The 17,652-nt window shown below is 35.3% G+C and overlaps 2 protein-coding genes and 2 long non-coding RNA genes across 5 annotated transcripts; 2 read left to right on the top strand and 2 right to left on the bottom strand.

Moving 5' to 3' along the window:
• Nucleotides 1-2,560: 2,560 nt before the first annotated feature.
• On the bottom strand, nucleotides 2,561-3,475 carry LOC147508571 (uncharacterized). The gene has a single exon (XM_086597343.1). It carries the CDS (start codon nucleotides 3,473-3,475, stop codon nucleotides 2,582-2,584), a length of 894 nt encoding a protein of 297 aa, XP_086453469.1. The 3' UTR covers nucleotides 2,561-2,581.
• A 2,413-nt stretch (nucleotides 3,476-5,888) lies between these two features.
• On the top strand, nucleotides 5,889-10,612 carry LOC147508570 (uncharacterized). 2 transcript variants are annotated; one of them, XR_015216383.1, is made up of 4 exons: nucleotides 5,889-5,996; nucleotides 6,107-6,193; nucleotides 9,600-9,750; nucleotides 10,236-10,612. It is a non-coding gene; the product is annotated as an uncharacterized LOC147508570 (long non-coding RNA). The 2 variants fall into 2 exon arrangements; XR_015216382.1 differs by having other exon boundaries at nucleotides 6,103-6,193.
• A 1,028-nt stretch (nucleotides 10,613-11,640) lies between these two features.
• Nucleotides 11,641-12,620, top strand: LOC147508569 (uncharacterized). The gene is made up of 2 exons (XM_086597341.1): nucleotides 11,641-11,755; nucleotides 11,836-12,620. Exons 1-2 carry the CDS (start codon nucleotides 11,641-11,643, stop codon nucleotides 12,618-12,620), a joined length of 900 nt encoding a protein of 299 aa, XP_086453467.1.
• Nucleotides 12,621-14,507: 1,887 nt separating this feature from the next.
• On the bottom strand, nucleotides 14,508-15,129 carry LOC147508568 (uncharacterized). The gene is made up of 2 exons (XR_015216381.1): nucleotides 15,000-15,129; nucleotides 14,508-14,775 (listed from the first exon to the last, which is right to left on the bottom strand). It is a non-coding gene; the product is annotated as an uncharacterized LOC147508568 (long non-coding RNA).
• Nucleotides 15,130-17,652: the final 2,523 nt, after the last annotated feature.

Below are 17,652 nucleotides of genomic sequence, written 5' to 3'. Positions count from 1 at the left end.
CAAACCACATTTGACATCAACGGATATGTCGTGTATAGAAGAAGAGATGACAAAAGAGTGGTTGATAACAGTTACGTAGTTCCTCATAATGTCGACTTGGTTGTAAAATACTAAGCTCACATCAACGTCGAGTACTGCAACCAAATGAGATCCGTGAAGTATTTGTTCAAGTACATACACAAGGGGAGAGACAGAGGAACATTTGTTATTGAAGAGAAAAATCATAATGGAGAGACAAATGGTGAACAAGCTACTCCTGAAGTCGATGAGATAAAAAGATACTTGGACTATCAGTACATTTCAACTCCCGAAGCATGTTGGAGAATTTACGAATTTCCAATTCAATACATATTCCCATCAGTAGAACGCCTTTCTTTTCATCTTGAAAATGAGCAACCCATAATATACAATGAAAAAGACAATCCTGTTATGGTAGTCAATACAGATGGTGTGCAGAAGACAAAATTCATTGAATGGATGAGAATTAATGCGGAGAATGAAGATGCAAGGCAGCTCACATATGTTGACTTTCCAACAAAATGGGTATGGAACAAGAAGTTTAAAACATGGACAAGGAGACAATCAGGGAAGACAATCGAAAGAATTTACTATTGCCACCCAACAACAGGGGAATGGTTCTATCCACGTTTGCTTCTGAACATTGTAAAGGGACCACAAACAATATTTATTTTACCTTTTTTATATAATATTGTTTTTTTTTTGCAGACAATGACAATTATACCAGTTTCATTAAAAAGTGTACTCAAAAGGACACTCAAGAAAATTAATACACCTCAAGCGGTATATGGATGCACACTGAACGAAAACAATCAATTTGAAGCATGGGTAGAAATTGGCATCAGTACATACAAAACATATACACAAAGGATTCTCGGAGATAGAAAAGCTACAAGAATTGATTCAAAGCAGTCAGCAGCAAAAAATGCAATAAAACACTTACAAGAAGTCTACAAGAACTTACAGATATATGACATCAATTATGATCTTCTCCAACACTACATTGAAGAAAAGTAATATGTAGCATTATTGAAGAAAACAATGATTTAGAAACAAAATTAGCAATGACAAGGGGTGGCGCGGCAAATCCGATATGCATAAACGACAAAAAAGAAAATTCCATCGATATTAGCAATGATTCTTGAAGATTAGCATAGTTTTATTTCTTTGTTTGTTTAATAATTCATTTATTAGTTACATTGTTTTGTAGTTATTTAAACAAACAGTTAAGTCAAATATATTTTAGTTCCATTGTTTTGTGGTTATTGCAATAAACTATTAAGTGACCAAAAAAATTTATTTTGGTTTTAAACCTCTTTGCCTACAATGACAATTGTACCAATTTAAATCAAAAGTGTACTCAAAAGAACACTTAAGAAAATTAATACGCCTCAAGTGATATATGGAGGCAACCTGAACAAATAAAATCTATTTGAAGCATGGGTATGTAGAAATTGAGATCACTACATTCAGTCAGCAGCAATAACCACAATAAAATATTTCAATTATTTGACTATTTGTTTAAATACTTATTTTTATAGACAGATAAGTGAAACATGTTACTAAAAACCGAATGCTATATATATTGTACTCAGGAGCGGCCCTGAGTTTCGAGGGGCTCTAGGCGAATTTCGGATGAGGGCCTATGTAATAAAAAAAACACACACATCTCAATTTAAGAAATTTGACGGGGAAAATTATCTAATTGTCTTTTTTGCAAAAATAAAACTTAATTCAAAGTTAGAAAATATATATAATATAAACATTGTGGATAGTTTTGTCAACCTTAAATCTTGAGTATCCTATAAATAAAACAATTGTAGAAATAATCACTACTAAATGGCTTGTCAACTTGGTTATTGGTCTGACTTTACTATATGTAGACATGTTCCATGTAGCAAAGAGTAGAGAAGTAAGTGCTCTATTTATTGGTATGGACTTGACATGTGGGTGAGGGATTTTTTTTGGGCCTAAAACTCAAAATAGTAAAAAATATTCAGCAGAATTAAAACGGGCTTTGAGTGGGATTAGACATATAATGATAGGTGGATATGGACAAGACAAGAGGAATGGGGGCTTTTTTTTGGGCCGAAAGCTTGTGGCCCCAGCCAGCTGCCTGTGTGGACTGTACTCAGGCCGGCCGGCACTGATTGTACTCATGAAGTCATAACATAAACATTAAATTTATTCAAAAAAATGAGTAAAAAATAATTTCAAAAAAAATTAAATATTAGAATAGAGTCCAGCGTATGCCCGGGTCCAAAAATTAGTTGGTCTCTAAAAAACCAACTTGGAAACTCAAAGTCTAAAACTGTGTGTGTGACTGTGTGTGATGGCGAACCAATTAATTAGGAATTAGTTTCCTAAACTAAATAACACATGCGGAGTTTAATGTTTCCAATTTGAAACCTTCTAAATCCAATACCCACTTGACCCTGTTCTCAACAGCGACATGGTTGTGAAGTCCGGATGCCTTATAAATTGTAATACAAATGTTGGGTGTTGGGACGTAGGCAATCACTTGTTTCATTACAGTAAATGAAGAAAAATACATATGCGAACATTATATCAACAGCTTGTTTTCCACTTTGTCCACTTGTTGTTTGTTACACTCACAATAGAAAACTGTATTCAGACCATAGCTCCAAAGAATCACAAGACCTAAAACACAAATTAACCCAACTTTATATACTAAACTCGCATAATCTTGACTGTCCTTCACAATCCTAAAACCCCATCTAATGCCACTTGTCATTAAAACCAACAAACTAGTTAAAATCCACCCACAAAACCACCGCCCCTCCATTAAAATCCACCCAACATACACAGTCTCTAAACCCGATCGCTCTTCTAAAACCGAAACAACCATTCCCATACTCAAAACAGCCACCAAACCCACCTCCAATATCACCAAAAAAATCCACGTCAACAATCTTACATAACCTTCACCAACCAACAACAATGTCACACGTGTCAAAACACAATACGTAAACAAAATAACGTACACAATAATAGAAGTAATCACCAACTGTTTCTTCCACGTCATCATAACTGCTTTAACCACCATTACAAAATCCAGTTGTTTAACGTTATAAGCCAATGCAGTTACATGAACGGACATTATTAACGCCAAAACAGAAAGGATATAACAAGGGATGGAAAAGAGTAATTGAATATGTATATAGGAGACTGCGTCGACTCGTACTTCTTTCCATATTTCGCGTGCTTCGTATCGTGTGTGTACGAATAATGTGATTGTTTCTTTTTCGTAAATTTGGTTTAAAAGAGGTTGAGAGATGATTGACAAGGTGTAGAGAAGGAAAGAAAGTGGGAGGGTGGTGAGGGTAAAAATGGAAAGAAATGATTTAGGATTGTGTTTGAGAATTTTAATGGAGTTGATGATGACGGCTTTTAGAGTTTCAAGAGAACGAATTGGTCGTGGAATATATAAAGACATTCTCTGTTTGTTCAGAAGGATATAAATTCGTTCTCTCTGTTTTTTATTTTGTCTCCATTTGTGCTTTATAGGTAGTTTCTTTTTCATATTTAATGAACAATACTACAAGGAGTACAAGATCAATCTGTTTTCTTCTTTTAGTCTAATCGGGTATGGGCCAAATCCTAATTTGAATCGCGTGTGGCCCAAACGCTAACTCAAATAGCTAAGGCTGGAATTCGAGGTAATTAAGCCCAACTTTACTATGCTCAAGCTTGGCTCGTTTATTAAGCGAGCTTTGAAATAAATTCAAGCTTGACTCATATATTATATGAACGAGCCGGAGCCGAACTTTTAGCGAGCCAAGCCCGAGTAGCTTGGTTATTTAAGATGCTATTGGAGCTTATCAAGCCGAACTTCATTAAGCTCGTTTGTTGCACTACGAGCATAGTCATAAAAATCTCCGATTTTTTCAAAAAAACGTAAAATGTCTCCAAATTGACTGGTTACCGAATTTCTAAATGAATAAACAATAAAAACGGCAAAAGTCTCCTAATTCTCAATGTTTACCAATATTTAGTAATTTTTTACGATTTTTAGCGAATTTCTAATTTTTTTTCCGTTTTCCATTCATTTATTTTAATATTTTATTTTATGAATTGCAAATATTTGTGGGATATAACAAGACTTTACATATATATTTACAAATTTTGAATTTTATATATGCTCGAAGTAACCATGACATGATGTACAATCACACACTGCATATTATTTTATGTTTTAATTATTTATGACTTTGTCAAAAAAAATCGATTTTTTAAACGAATTTGTACGATTTAACGATTTCATCTTTGCCGAATTAATAACGAATTCCGAATTTGTGACTATGACTACGAGTTATAATATAGAGTCAAGCTTGGCTCATTTACCTAAATGAATGAGCTCAGAACCAGCTGAGCCTCACGCTTACAAATAGCAGATGGGGTAAAACGCCATAATGCTAATCACAGATGGGCGCAACTCAAACTGCAGGTATATAGGTGTCAATGCTTCAATTTCTTATGGTTATTCAAGATTTTTGTATTCATAATAACTATGGAATTAATTGATACCCACTATCACCAAGTTCGGGCGTTTTTTGAATAAAATGCGTTTAAAACCCGTTAAATTGCCAAGGTGTCTTGTATATGTTTAGAACCCGTGCCACTACACCATTTTGGTGATTTTGCAACATTTGAGATTTCTCATTAGTAACACATACTGATCCGTTAGGTAATTTCTCACACTTATTATCCGTTAGCATTGTTTGTAACCGTTAGTAAGTATTTGTGCAAATACTTGAATTATTATGTAACATTTATGGGATATTTAGTGGCGCTTTATCATACGTGACAAAGTAAGAAATCAACAGTCAAGTTAAAAATCACCGTGTGAGAAAAGAAAAGAGAAACGAAAACATAAGCGGGAGTTTTATTAGTTCTAGGCTTCTCGCACCCATCTAGAAAGTTAACATATCATATCATAGAGAATTGCTAGCGTCCTGCCTCTATAAAGGGCAAGGACAGTTCTACCCCAGTTCAAGACAAGGAAAACTAGCTGATGACTTTATTAACCAATCTCTCTTTTTTTACTGGAAAAGCAAATAGATTTAAAAAAAAACTTATTTCATCTTCTCCCAACAAGTGAACACACTGCCGACCACTTCTTTGCTCCTTCTCCATCCTCCGGCTCCCACCAATACAAACAAGGAAAAGCACCACCAACATCATAATCCACTTATAATTTATCCTTTTTCAGTTCTCTTGTCTCTCTCTCCTCATCTCACACAGTCACACTCATAGACTCATCTTCTTGACAACACTACATTTGATAATAAATGATAGTCAAGAAGAACCAATGTCCATTCAATCAAAGCAGTTACTCATTTTTCTGCATCTTGTTATTTGTTAATTGATACAAAGATGCAAAATTAGATTGAAAGAAAGTTACCCAATCTCAAACTCAAAAATTCCATTATCAATCCAAACTTTCAAAAAGAATGAAAAACAGGCCCATGTAAAATGTTTAATTCTTGTTTTAGATGAAAGTTTCAAAAATAAAAGAGAAGAATGGATCGAAAGCAAAAAAAATGTTCTATAAATAACAAGGCTAGGCATAACCAATTGTGTTCCTAATTTGTTGATTACATTACCGTCCATTTCCACTAACTCCATCTTCTAGAAAGAAGCTTTGATCTGAAGATGATGTAATTGAACATGGTTGTGTTCTTATTTCCCGTAGCTTCCTACGTTTACTTCTGCTTTTTCTGTTTTGTTGACCAATATTAAATCATTTTAAGTTCAACCGGCTATACAATTGTCCAGTTAATATTTTTTGGGTTTAAGTGGGGTAGAACGGTCCTACCCCTTATGGGGGCAGGACGTTAGCAATCCTCCATATCATATGCCCTAGAAATAAAAAAAAAATGGAAAAATAGAAACAAGCGAAGAGGGAAAAAGGGTGGTGTTGCGCTGCCGCCTCCGCTTCTTGGGTTTCGATTTCGGTAAGTCCTCTCTTTCTCTCCTTTTGTTCTTTGACCTTCTCCTCTTCAAATTTCAACAATTTTGTTTTGATTTCCATTAACACTTGTTTTTTGTTTTATTTCTAAGGTAGAATTTGGGATGAATTCGTCTCAAATATCAAGCTAGCTTTGCTTAATTAGCATTTCTCGTTGCTGATTGAGAGTTCAATTTGCTCAAGGTAACAACTTTATATACCAACTTATTGAAATTGGGTTTTAGCTTATGGGGTTGGTTACACTTCAATTATCATATCAAAGATGTATCCTTTATTGTTATTAGTTGTTTGATTTGAAAACAAAATTAGATTTGTGTTTGATCCGTTTAATTTTTGTGACATGATGTGATCTTCGAAGTGTTCCTTGCCCGGCGACTACAACAATATATTGTCGGATCGCGTAAACATGATCTTCTCGAGTTTCTTGGAGAGTTGTTGCTGTTTACGGTGATGAAGTTGGTCTTATTTTGGAATCTACTATTCTCGAACAAGGTGGTTAGGTATTGAACACCATTCCGGTTAATTGACTTAGTTTTTGCAATGTGACGCTGAGAGTTCAATGAGCTCCACACCTCTACTCTTTTTTTTGTGTTTTCGTTCACCATTTCTGTTATTTGTTGGATTGAACTTTTATTGCTTGGTGAATAACTACAACAAATGGGAAAGGGGGAAGTATCCACATGGCCTAACAATAACATGTAGATCCGGATTTTGGAAGTTTCCCTCTGCAAAAAGGTGGGGGAGTGTTCCGTACCTAGGTATGACGAAAACGTTTAAGCATGCGCCACGTGAATTTTGTTTTATGTAATTATGTCTGTGCCTCTAGTATTACTATTGCTTAGGAAACATAGGGAATATTTTCCCATTAGTCTGATATAAAGCTTTCTTTCTGTTGGAAAATATTTGCCTTAAAGACCCTAAAATCGCTTTTTGAACGCGGTTAACTGAATTGAAATCACATACAATATCACATACAATGTGTTCGACAAGGACACATGGATCATGATCCGACACATTTTTTTCTTCAAAATATGGTGTCCATATAACATAGATAAATTCAAATGAATATTTGTATTGATATATAACACACTTTCTATATGACTAATTATCAACTGTTTAGATTGCTTTCAAACTACATATTCTCCATCTCCATCACTAATGGCGAAACTTGTTTGTTAGGTAATCCCGCTGCTCCGAGGTAGGGTAAATCTGGTTACGGAGTTGGGCTTGGCTATGGCCTTTGGTTGAACTCTCGAATGGGACAGTTAAAGATTGACTATGCCATCAACGCCTTCGAAAAAAAGACATTATATTTTGTTGTCGACAATGTAATCTCTTGACTCTTGAGGTCTCATGAAACCAATACGCGTGTCTTTGCCGGAGTCCGCGGGCTTATCAGAGAACTATGTAAGACTTGGGTTCTTATGTGACATTCCCTACATTTTTTTTCTTCTTTTTGTTTCAGTTTTTAAGTGGATGTGTTTTAGATATGGTTTGGTTTTGCGATAACTTTATAGGATGTGTGCTATGCTAACAAGTGTGTTGGGGAGAGGGGGCACCAATACTTTAAAGGCGATGTACGCACCCATTAGTAATCACTTTTTATTGGTAGTGTAGGTGAGTTTTTCTGTGGGTTTTAAAAGATTGATCTGTATACATGTTAAATTATAGTAGACATATGAGTCAAAAAGTAGGTGTGATTTAACTGCCGAACCATGCGTGCTAGCAAAAAACTCGCTATGAATGGCGGTTGTCATATTCCATACTTGTCAAACAGAAGAGCACTTTGTAAAAAGAAATATTGTTGTTTTCATATTTATATAGCTTAGGTCGCTTCACACCGACTTGTTGTTTTCCAATGGCGGCGTCCCAGAATGAACTTGACTTTGACCAGAGATTTTCACCTTCCACACTAGCTTGTAGAGAAAGAATTGAAGCTCACTAGTCACCACTCTAGTGTTTCGTTCCTCCCCGAAATGTTGATGGGAGGTCTTCACCTGAACTTATCATACGCTCGGCTCCATTCATTCATCTAATCTCTATTTCCCCATTTCACATCTTCAATGATGAGTGTGAAAGAAGCTATAATATTAATGCCCGTAAACTTGTTGCTTCGGTCAAATATTAAGGTGCACTTACTCTCCCTTATCAAGGACTTTTTTTGAAACTTCGCCTCTACATGTAAATTGTTGTAAATTAGAGGAAATTTTATAGCAAAGAGGTAGAATGTCATACCATTTATCAAGCCAAAAGCGAAAGTGTAGTTTACGTCACGTTGACCTCGCAAGTGGCTCTTTCCATGAATTTCTCCTTTGCGGAACCACGAAGTATTTGCAGCCAGATTACACCTCTTCTTGGTGTTGCGATCCTGCAGTTGTATCCTGTCGTAAAAGCTCTAATCTGGTTGAAACATAAGTTATATATAACAGTAAGTTATGGTACTAACGTCTTGTAAACTTTTGCAGTGAGTTTGTCTTTGATCCCAATAGATGGCCACGACTGGAGATGGATGCAGACTTCCTTAAATTATCGAAGCTGTTCAATGCTATAAAATATGTTGTACAAGTTCCGGCTTTTGACCACAAATATAAGATCACAATTTTGGCTTCGAAACAGGTACATCCTGTCTCTTTTCCATGTTCTTTCTTTTTTCTTTTTCCTTTTTTTCATTTTTTATGCAAAAAAAGAAAAAGAAAAAGAAATTGAGGCTTCTGGTTGACTCGGCTGCGTCTTGCAATACTACATAATATAATAGTTCTACTATGCCATTGCAGGATCATTGTGGTGGACTTGTTACATGGATGGCAAAGTGGGAGGTTCCCCCGTAGATATAACTCGTGTAATAAGGTGATTTTTTTAGAGTTGCATACTTGGTATAGTTTTTCTTACTTTTTATGTGTTTACTCATCAATCCCGTCTGTTCTTACAGTAATCATGATAGAGGTCCAAACACCCATGTGATTCGGTTTCTTGAAAAACATGGCATTCCATACCATTATTTGGGCACGAAAAAAGGAACTGAAAGAGAAAGTGAGGTCTTGGAATTGGTTCAAAACACTGATTTTTTTAGTGCTTGCTAGGTATATGCAGGTATTTTGATGTTTTGTCTTCTGTTTTGCTTAGTATGCAAACAAGTTTAAAGTCTCAATCACTCGATATTCATTTTTGAAGACTTTATATTCGTGTTTTCTGTTGCAAGTATTTTTTAGATTCTAAATGTTGTGGAGAATATGGTGTGGATTATTAAATTGTACAACAATGTACAATTTAATGAATAAACTACTTTAAACGAAATATGAAAAAATACAAATGAAGTTAGTCCACGACACCCTCATTTATTGTAATCAATCGTGGGGTTGCAAAGGAAAATTAGATATATAGCTGCATTTAGAGATGTGGTGATGCATGGGTTTTTCTCAAGGACTTGATGGAGTGATTTGTCTTTTTCTTTGTCCTTATAGTTGTATGGTTCAACTTTGTCAATGTGTCTTCTATTTGTTCTTGTTTGCTAGCATGGGTTGATGTGAATATTTGTAAAGTGATTCACATTTATTATGTACTTTAGTTGATTAGTTTATTGCTTATGTAGATGGAAGCTAAGGAGAAGGTACTTGATTTTACTGGGCACTTGCAGGGCAATGGGCTTTATGTTTAATTTGCAATTGCATGGGGTTATTTTGCAATCATGATAACCTGTTCACACATTACGCTTAGGCTCTTGTTGACTTTTAGTGGAAAAGGTGTGTGATCTTTACTGTAGACATATATATACTTAATTACTTGAGAAAGTTTTAAAATGATTACACTAGTTTTGGTTATGAGAATGCACTTAGTCTAAGAAAGATTTAAGTTAAGGTAATGTTTGTGATAAGCTTGTCATAGTTAGTAAATGAAAGTTATGTAATGGATACCTTGAAGTGATATGGTGTGCCAACTGTTGGCAATGCAAATTTTATGTTACAGTTGAATGCCATTATACCTCTTACTCTATGTTCGTTATGAAGGGTTCTATCAAGAGTTAGAAGGGATGTGTACACCATTGGTAAAATAGAAGGTCGTAAATGTTTATGGAAATTGAGTTTCATTTGGACTTCATATATAAGATACATATTTTTGTTTGTTTGTTAGTTACATTACCAAAGTCGTTAACAATTGCAATTCTAAAATCATAGTATCTTTGGTTGCAAGGGTCTTCGCTTACACTGTTTTCAATTATTCTTTGTAGGGAAAAATGACATTCGCCATATGTTGACGAGTCACAAGTGCATAATCAAGATGTCATATAGAAGAGTGAAGGACTACAGGCTTTGGAGATATCGAATCAAAGTTCGCAAGGTGTTGTAAAAACTGTACTTAAAATGGTTATGTCGAAGAAGATGAGATCTTTCATTCTAATGCGTAAGGATTGCTTAGGTGGATAATTATGTAGCTTGTGCTTAGGTGGATAATTATGTAGCTTGTACTTAGGTGGTGCGGTTCTATTTAATTTATACTTAAGTTTTACTTTCGTAAGCTATAAACATATGATACTATGAAGTTCTAGACTTAAGTTGTAATTATTTAATGAAGTGTTGTTTTACTATCAATTGTTTCAAGTGAGTATTACTTGTTTTACAGGAATGACAATATTTGTGGGTTTAAGTATTTATAAATTTGAGAGTTACTATAGGCGGCTGTCAAAAAAAGGCCAGGAAATTATATTAATTTATTTTTAAAATAACAAATTATTACTAACGGATATGTAACTGTTACAAATTCTTCATGCAAATTATTAATAACTGTTACTAATAAATTTAATAACGGTTGATATGTGTTGTTGAAATTAATTTTAGTAACACTTGATAACCGTTACTAAATTTTCTAACACTTTATAACCGTTACTAATATCCGTTACTAATATTTGTCACGCATTTGTGTCAACGCAAGATAACCGTTACTAATATTTTTTGTAACGGATGCATATCCGTTACAAATAGACTGTTATGGTGTAGTGTGCTTTTCAAAATATCGCGTTTAAAACGTTTGAAACAGGATTTAAACGTAAAAACTGTATATATCGTGAGATTTTGAAAAGATCGCGTTTTAAACTTTCTTCTCTTTGGTTTTGTTTGGTCACTTACTCACAGAGACACAGAGTCACAGAGTCGCACAGCAGAAAAAAAAAACAAAAAAAAAAGAACCCCGAGAACTTTACCCCAAAAAAAAGAACCCGATTGAGAAGAGCTCCTTCACCAGTTCATCACCAAGTCGCCAACTACCAAAGTACAAGGTTAGCTCTCTCTCTTGCTCCTTGCTTACTACTTCTGTCTATCTCTCTCATGAATTGCAAAAAGTAAGTCAAGTAACAGACTAGCACAGTTGCACCCCCATTAATAACCCGAAATAGCCTTGCAATAAGTAATTGCAGCATTAAATTTATGTTAGTCCTTCATTCAATAATTGTTGTTGTTATTTATGGAACTACATTTTCAAATTTGTAATCTTTTGATTCTTTTCTGATGTATTTTTAGATATGACAAAGGTTAGAGATCCATTATGGGAGCATGCCGAGCCAACAACACAAAAGAAGAACAAATGCAAATTTTGTCAACTTGAGATATCTGGGGGAATAAGTAGGCTAAAGTATGAAAATGATTGGGCATGATGTTAGTCCTTGCACTACTGTGACTGATGAAGTGATGGAGCTGGCACTCAATGTCGTAACTGAAATAGAGGACATGCCTCGTGTTAACAAGAAAGCTAGAGGTAGTAACTCCAAAGAAGGAAACACATGCTTAAGCTTCAATTTTGGGTCTTAACAATCGATTTAATTTATAGGGCATCAGGACAGTCAAGCACTGTTTCCCACCAACCGAAGGTTTTGGAACTACTAAAAAAGAAGGAAAGGAAGGTTGCTAATATTATGGGAGTAAAATTTATTGTTGCAAACAACCTTGCATTTAATATTTTAAGATCAGACAAATTAAGAGAATGGTGCCAAGCTATTGGGAAGTATGGTGAGGGGTATGTGCCTCCTGGCAGTGAAACTGTGGGTACCAAGATTCTAGGTTCATTGAAGGATGAAGCAACAATGTATGTGAAAAGTGTCCAAGAGTCATGGGAAGATACGGGTTGCACATTGATGTCAGATGGTTGGACAGATGCTAGAAGAAGGCACCATGTTAACTTGTTAGCTAGTAGCCCAAGTGGAATCGTGTTTTTGAAGTCCGAGGTTGTCAAAGAAAAACAGACAGAAGAATATCTCGCTAACTTCATAATGAGCACCATGGAAGAAATTGGTTCACATAATGTGGTTCAAGTTGTTACAGATAACGTAAGCAATTATGGTTCAACTGGGGCTATTATTCAATCTCGTTACCCGCATGTTTTTAAGACTTCATGTGTAGTACATTGCATAGACCTAATTTTAGAGGATATTGATAAGCTTCCTTCTGTAATGCCAATCATGAAAAGTGCAAGAGAACTTGTTACTTTCTTATACAGGCCACCTGCGATTTTGGAAACAATGAGAAAGTTTACAGACAATCATGATTTGAAGAAGCCGGGAGCAACTAGATTTGCTAGCCAATTTCTTTGCTTACAATCTATATTGAAAAAAAAAAACCATTGAGATTCTTGGTAAGCTCAAATGATTGGCAAACTCATAAGAGGACAAGAGAGGATGTTGCTAAAACACTTGTTGAGGTAATACAATCTGATGCCTTTTGGATTAAAGGCAACGAAGTCGTTGCAATTGTTGAGCCTATTGTGAAACTACTTAGGATGGTTGATGGAGATGAGTGTATATTAGGATACATATATGAGGGCGTTATTAGAGTCAAGGAGTCGATAAAGATGATTCTCAATAATGATAAAGATAAATATGGGGGACCCTTATTTGGCCATCATTGAAAGGAAATGAATTCAACGCCTTCATAGCCCCATTCATGTAGTGGCTGCGTATCTCAATCCCAAGTTTTACTATGAAAAGATTGTTAAGATGGACACTGAAATTAAAGATGGTATGAGTAAGGTGAGACAAAAATTACTTACAAGTGAAGAGAGGAAAACCTTCACTCAAGAGATAAATTTTTATCATGCAAGACATTCAAAACCCCAATGGCTGATGATGCTCTATCAAACACTCATCCTCGTACGTAAAATTATTTCATTATTAATTTGTTTCTTCTTAATAACTATTAGATGTTGATTGCATTTATTTATTTGATTGTTACATTAATATTTGTACATGCTTTCTAGGTTTATGGTGGGATATATATGGTGGTGATCTTCCGGTCACGCGTAAGATTGCTATGAGGCTTCTTAGTCAAACATGCAGTGCATCAGCTTGTGAGAGGAATTGGAGTGCCTTTAGTGCCACACAAACCAAAAAGAGAATTAGATTGGAGCCAAAAAGATTGCATGACTTGGTTTATGTTAGGATGAATCTCCATATGCAGAAGACTAGTGCGAAAAAGACGGAAGATAATCTAAAACCGATTCAACTAGATGACGTTATAGCTTTTCTAGATGACCCGACTCCTGTAGTTGGAAATTATGTGGAGAATATTGTTGATGGTGGTGATATATCTGATGATGAGGAAGATGTAGATGTCGAGGATGGTGGTAATGAGGCTCTTGTTGAAGCAGACGCAAATAATGGAAATGCGGATGATGAAGAATTTCATCGTTTAATAAATGTATTTGAGTGAGACATATTTATTTAGCTCTTTTTTTTTTGCCGTTTGGACTACTGATCGTTTAAGAGCATCTTCAATGCTGCTCTATTGTTCTGCGTGTAGAGTGGGCAGCTCAAACAACCAAATTTAATTACTTTTCTATCACTATGAATAATTTCTAATTCAAGGATGGTGTGTTGATATGAATGTTAAAAACATATGATTCTCTCTGCAAGTGTGTGCTTCAGTTGTGGACGGACTTATACAGTGTCGTGCACAGCTTATACATTGTCGTATATAAGCTTATACATTATCGTATATAAACTTTCTCTGTTATATAGTGTCATGCACAACTTATACATTGTCGTATATAAGCTGTCCAGGAACAAGTTGTTCAAGACACTATATATAAGTTGCCTTCAAACATGTCCTTCACTACACCATAACAGGCTATTTGCAACGGCAAAAAAGCGTTGCTAATAATTTTCGCAACGCTTTTTAAGCGTTGCAAATATGGCGTCGGTAAAGTGTTGGAAATATTTGCAACACTTAAAAAGCGATGCAAACAGAAATTTCCAACGCTTATTATAACTATTTCGTACACATATTTAAAATCTTTGCAACGGTTTTTTATTTCACAAATGCTTTTTAAGCGTTGGTAATTTGTTAAAAATTTTACCAACGGTTTGTAACCGTTGCAAAGTTGTTAGTTAATTTAAAAAAAAATAATTTAAAATTCATTTGTAACGGTTATAAACCATTGTTGATGGGTTGCTAATAAAAAAATAATAATTTCTCATATTTTGTAGCGAGACCAGTTAAACCTACAATAACCAATGAATACAAGAATGGTTTAGACAAATATATATATATAGCTACAAACTCACTCCAAACTGAAGCAAACAAAATTAAGGACAGAAAGCAAACTTCCCACGAAACAAACCACCCTTGCTTTCAAAATCTTCCCTTCACTCTAAGAAGTCCTTGGCATCTTCAAACCCAAAAAGCTCAACGCCTTCGCATTCCCCTTCCACGGCCACAGAAACCTGCCCCGCCACGCCCTCAACCCATCGCTCTAGCAGTAGCATCTCCTTGTGCACTCTCCGACTGGATTATCAATACAATGAATAGCCATTAGAAAATAACAATGCAAAGAAATATTAAAAACACTGTGACTACCAAGGATGGCGCGATGGAATGAAAAAGAAATAAAATATGAAATTTGAACAACTGAACTCTTGGGATATGAAGACACTGAACTTTTGGCCGAGTGTAACATGTTTGATAGATAACACTACAAACGCCATACAACTAGCTGGAGAAAACCTTACCTTTGGGTTCTTCACGGTCTCGTCCACACTTAGAATTAGGCAAGCTGCCTCTGTTGTCGCATTTATAGCATTTATCTGAGACATTTGCAATCACGACCAATGTAGGTAAAAAGAAACTGGACAAAGCAACATGGGAAAGAACATTGAATACCTTAACAATAGCATGTTCCCATACAAAGTTGGCAAATGTGTCTATGATTCCACCAGTGTTTATATCGACCCCGTAGCGGGCACTCTCACCTAATGACATGACATGTGATTAAAAAATCGGCACTTCAGCCTTTCATAAACAATTTAAACCGCAAACGAACAAAGACATACACAATCGAAACCATAACACAACTAGCAAGTGTCAACCAAGCTAGGATGTTAAAAAGTAAAGAAAATAGTGCAATAGTGCAAAGTCCATTCTAATAAAATCTATTTATCTAATAGTGCAAAGTCCGGACTTATAAGTTTATTCATAAGCAGATATCAAGTTGCCTAATTTATTTCCCCATTCAACAATTTATTTCCATATTCATTATCAAAAATCATTTGAGTTGTTCTTTAATGCCAAAAAAGAAACACATAATAACAAGCTGTCACATAAATTTCTTTTTTCAGAACCACTAAAACAATAATAACCAATAGAATAATATCCCAAGGTTTGAAGCATCACAAAGTAATTGATTATATGTAGAAAATCACAAAGTGTAAGGACCTATGAAGCTCACCTAACTTTACTTTACCTTTTTGCATGTACAACAGCCAAGATAGTCTTTTCAATTTAATATGAGCACTTATTACTGTTGGAACACGTTATACGAGTTCGATCACAGTAGGCGCTTGCAATCTTTTTCCGCTTCAACAAGCTCATTTGAGTAAAGTTCTTCCATTACATAAAGCTGTGTACATCATATGCAAGATCCAACTAAATACACGCACTGTCCACTAATAATTCGCACCATGTCAATGTCGGGGAATTTTGAATAGAATAAGAAATTAAGAATCATGTCTTCAATTGAGGTCCCAAGAAATGTTCAGAAAATAAGTTTTAAACAATTCACGTTTTCAAATATGGACATGTGCTTGTAATAAGTGGAAAATTAATCAAGAACCGCCCCATTCTTGTTGGAGAGGCATTTGACAACAAAATGATTTACATAGAAATTCTTAACAGCTCCTTCTTGCCTCATTTGTAGCTTTGTTCTAATTTCATGCAAAGTTCCTTGACTATCACACCATCCTTCACGAAGATAACAATGTTATTATTACAAATTTGAATGCAACTCTAAGAAATTTGCATAGTAGCAAGCACATTGGAAAGAGAATACATCGTTCCACATTACGAAGTCGGCTACCATACCTCAACTTGTTTCAACATATCTTCCTTTCTGCAACAATCACTTTCGGCAATTTCAATGCGGCTGACCCTCTACAAACATGTGAGCACGCCTGCTTTTACGGGCCCTGAACACGAACAAGTGCCTGCATGCACCTCAATGTCACAATTTGTTTGTTTTCTCACTTGGCTGACCCACGAACAAGAGCTTGCGCAGCCCGCATGACTCCTTCCAAGGCTCTCAATGCCCTTCTTGCCTGAAAATTTGTTTAAACACAATTCAAGGAAGAGTATACCAATTTAACTACAAGCTTAAGTATTGTTAGATAAATACATACTACAAAAGATGATGTCCAAGCTAGATGGGGAAGAGAGTTCAACTAAGCTGAATCTAATATTCCTTGTTGTATTTCTAATGATTACACTCTATCCTACCAGGGGTTCAGCAGTCATACAATGCTTTCAATGTTCCACACCAAAGGACATTTCTCATCCCACCATTATCCTAATTAAGTAGCCAACCACATTTATCAAGAATTATCCTCTCCCTAGCACCAAATGAAACCAGATTTTCATTGCCTTCTTCATAGAATTACCACACTTATCCAACTCAGCCATAGGATATCCAAGTTTTTAAATGATGAATTCTATAAAATAATAAAAGATGACAGCTTAGACCCTTAGGAAAATCAGTATTTGGTTATACATTACCTTGTAAAAGCACAAGAAACTTTCTGTCGGTTCCACAAACACAACAAACATTACACAATAAAACTTGGAGCACCAAGGCAATGCATCTGACGACAAGCCACACCAACTTTCACTAAATTGGCATCTTAAGCACCTTGGGCATGCGGTGCGACATCGACGGCATAGATGCCAAATGCACTACCACGTTAGAATTAACTAGTTCACTTTGCTATGCAGATTCATACCAAGCCTAGATACAAGTCCAACGTCTTGCTTTATTACAGTTCACTCAAAAAGATTTTTTTTTAAAAAATTGACTTAAAAAAGTTTAGTACTCAAAATAAACTTAGTATTTTCAACCATTCCAATGAGCAATGATATTCACTAGCCAGAGTCCCCATCTCTCGAAAATTAGAAATGGTCCATCCATTCAAGTATTAATAGTGGACACAAACTCTAGGAGTCTAGGACCAACTAATCAACTAAAGAGAAAAACTCAATTGCATGAACATCAATGAGCTGAAAATTAGAACAAATACCAACTATTCTTCAAATTCTCTCTAGTTTCAACTCTTTCCCCAATAAGTGAACACTTCGTAACAGAAACCAACAACACGTCAACACTAACAGTAAATTGAG

This window comes from Coptis chinensis, chromosome 3 (genome assembly GCF_015680905.1).
Source record: "Coptis chinensis isolate HL-2020 chromosome 3, ASM1568090v1, whole genome shotgun sequence".
Taxonomy (NCBI): Eukaryota; Viridiplantae; Streptophyta; class Magnoliopsida; order Ranunculales; family Ranunculaceae; genus Coptis; species Coptis chinensis.
Note: the sequence above shows the minus strand (reverse complement) of the source record. Positions and strands in the feature narration are given on the sequence as shown.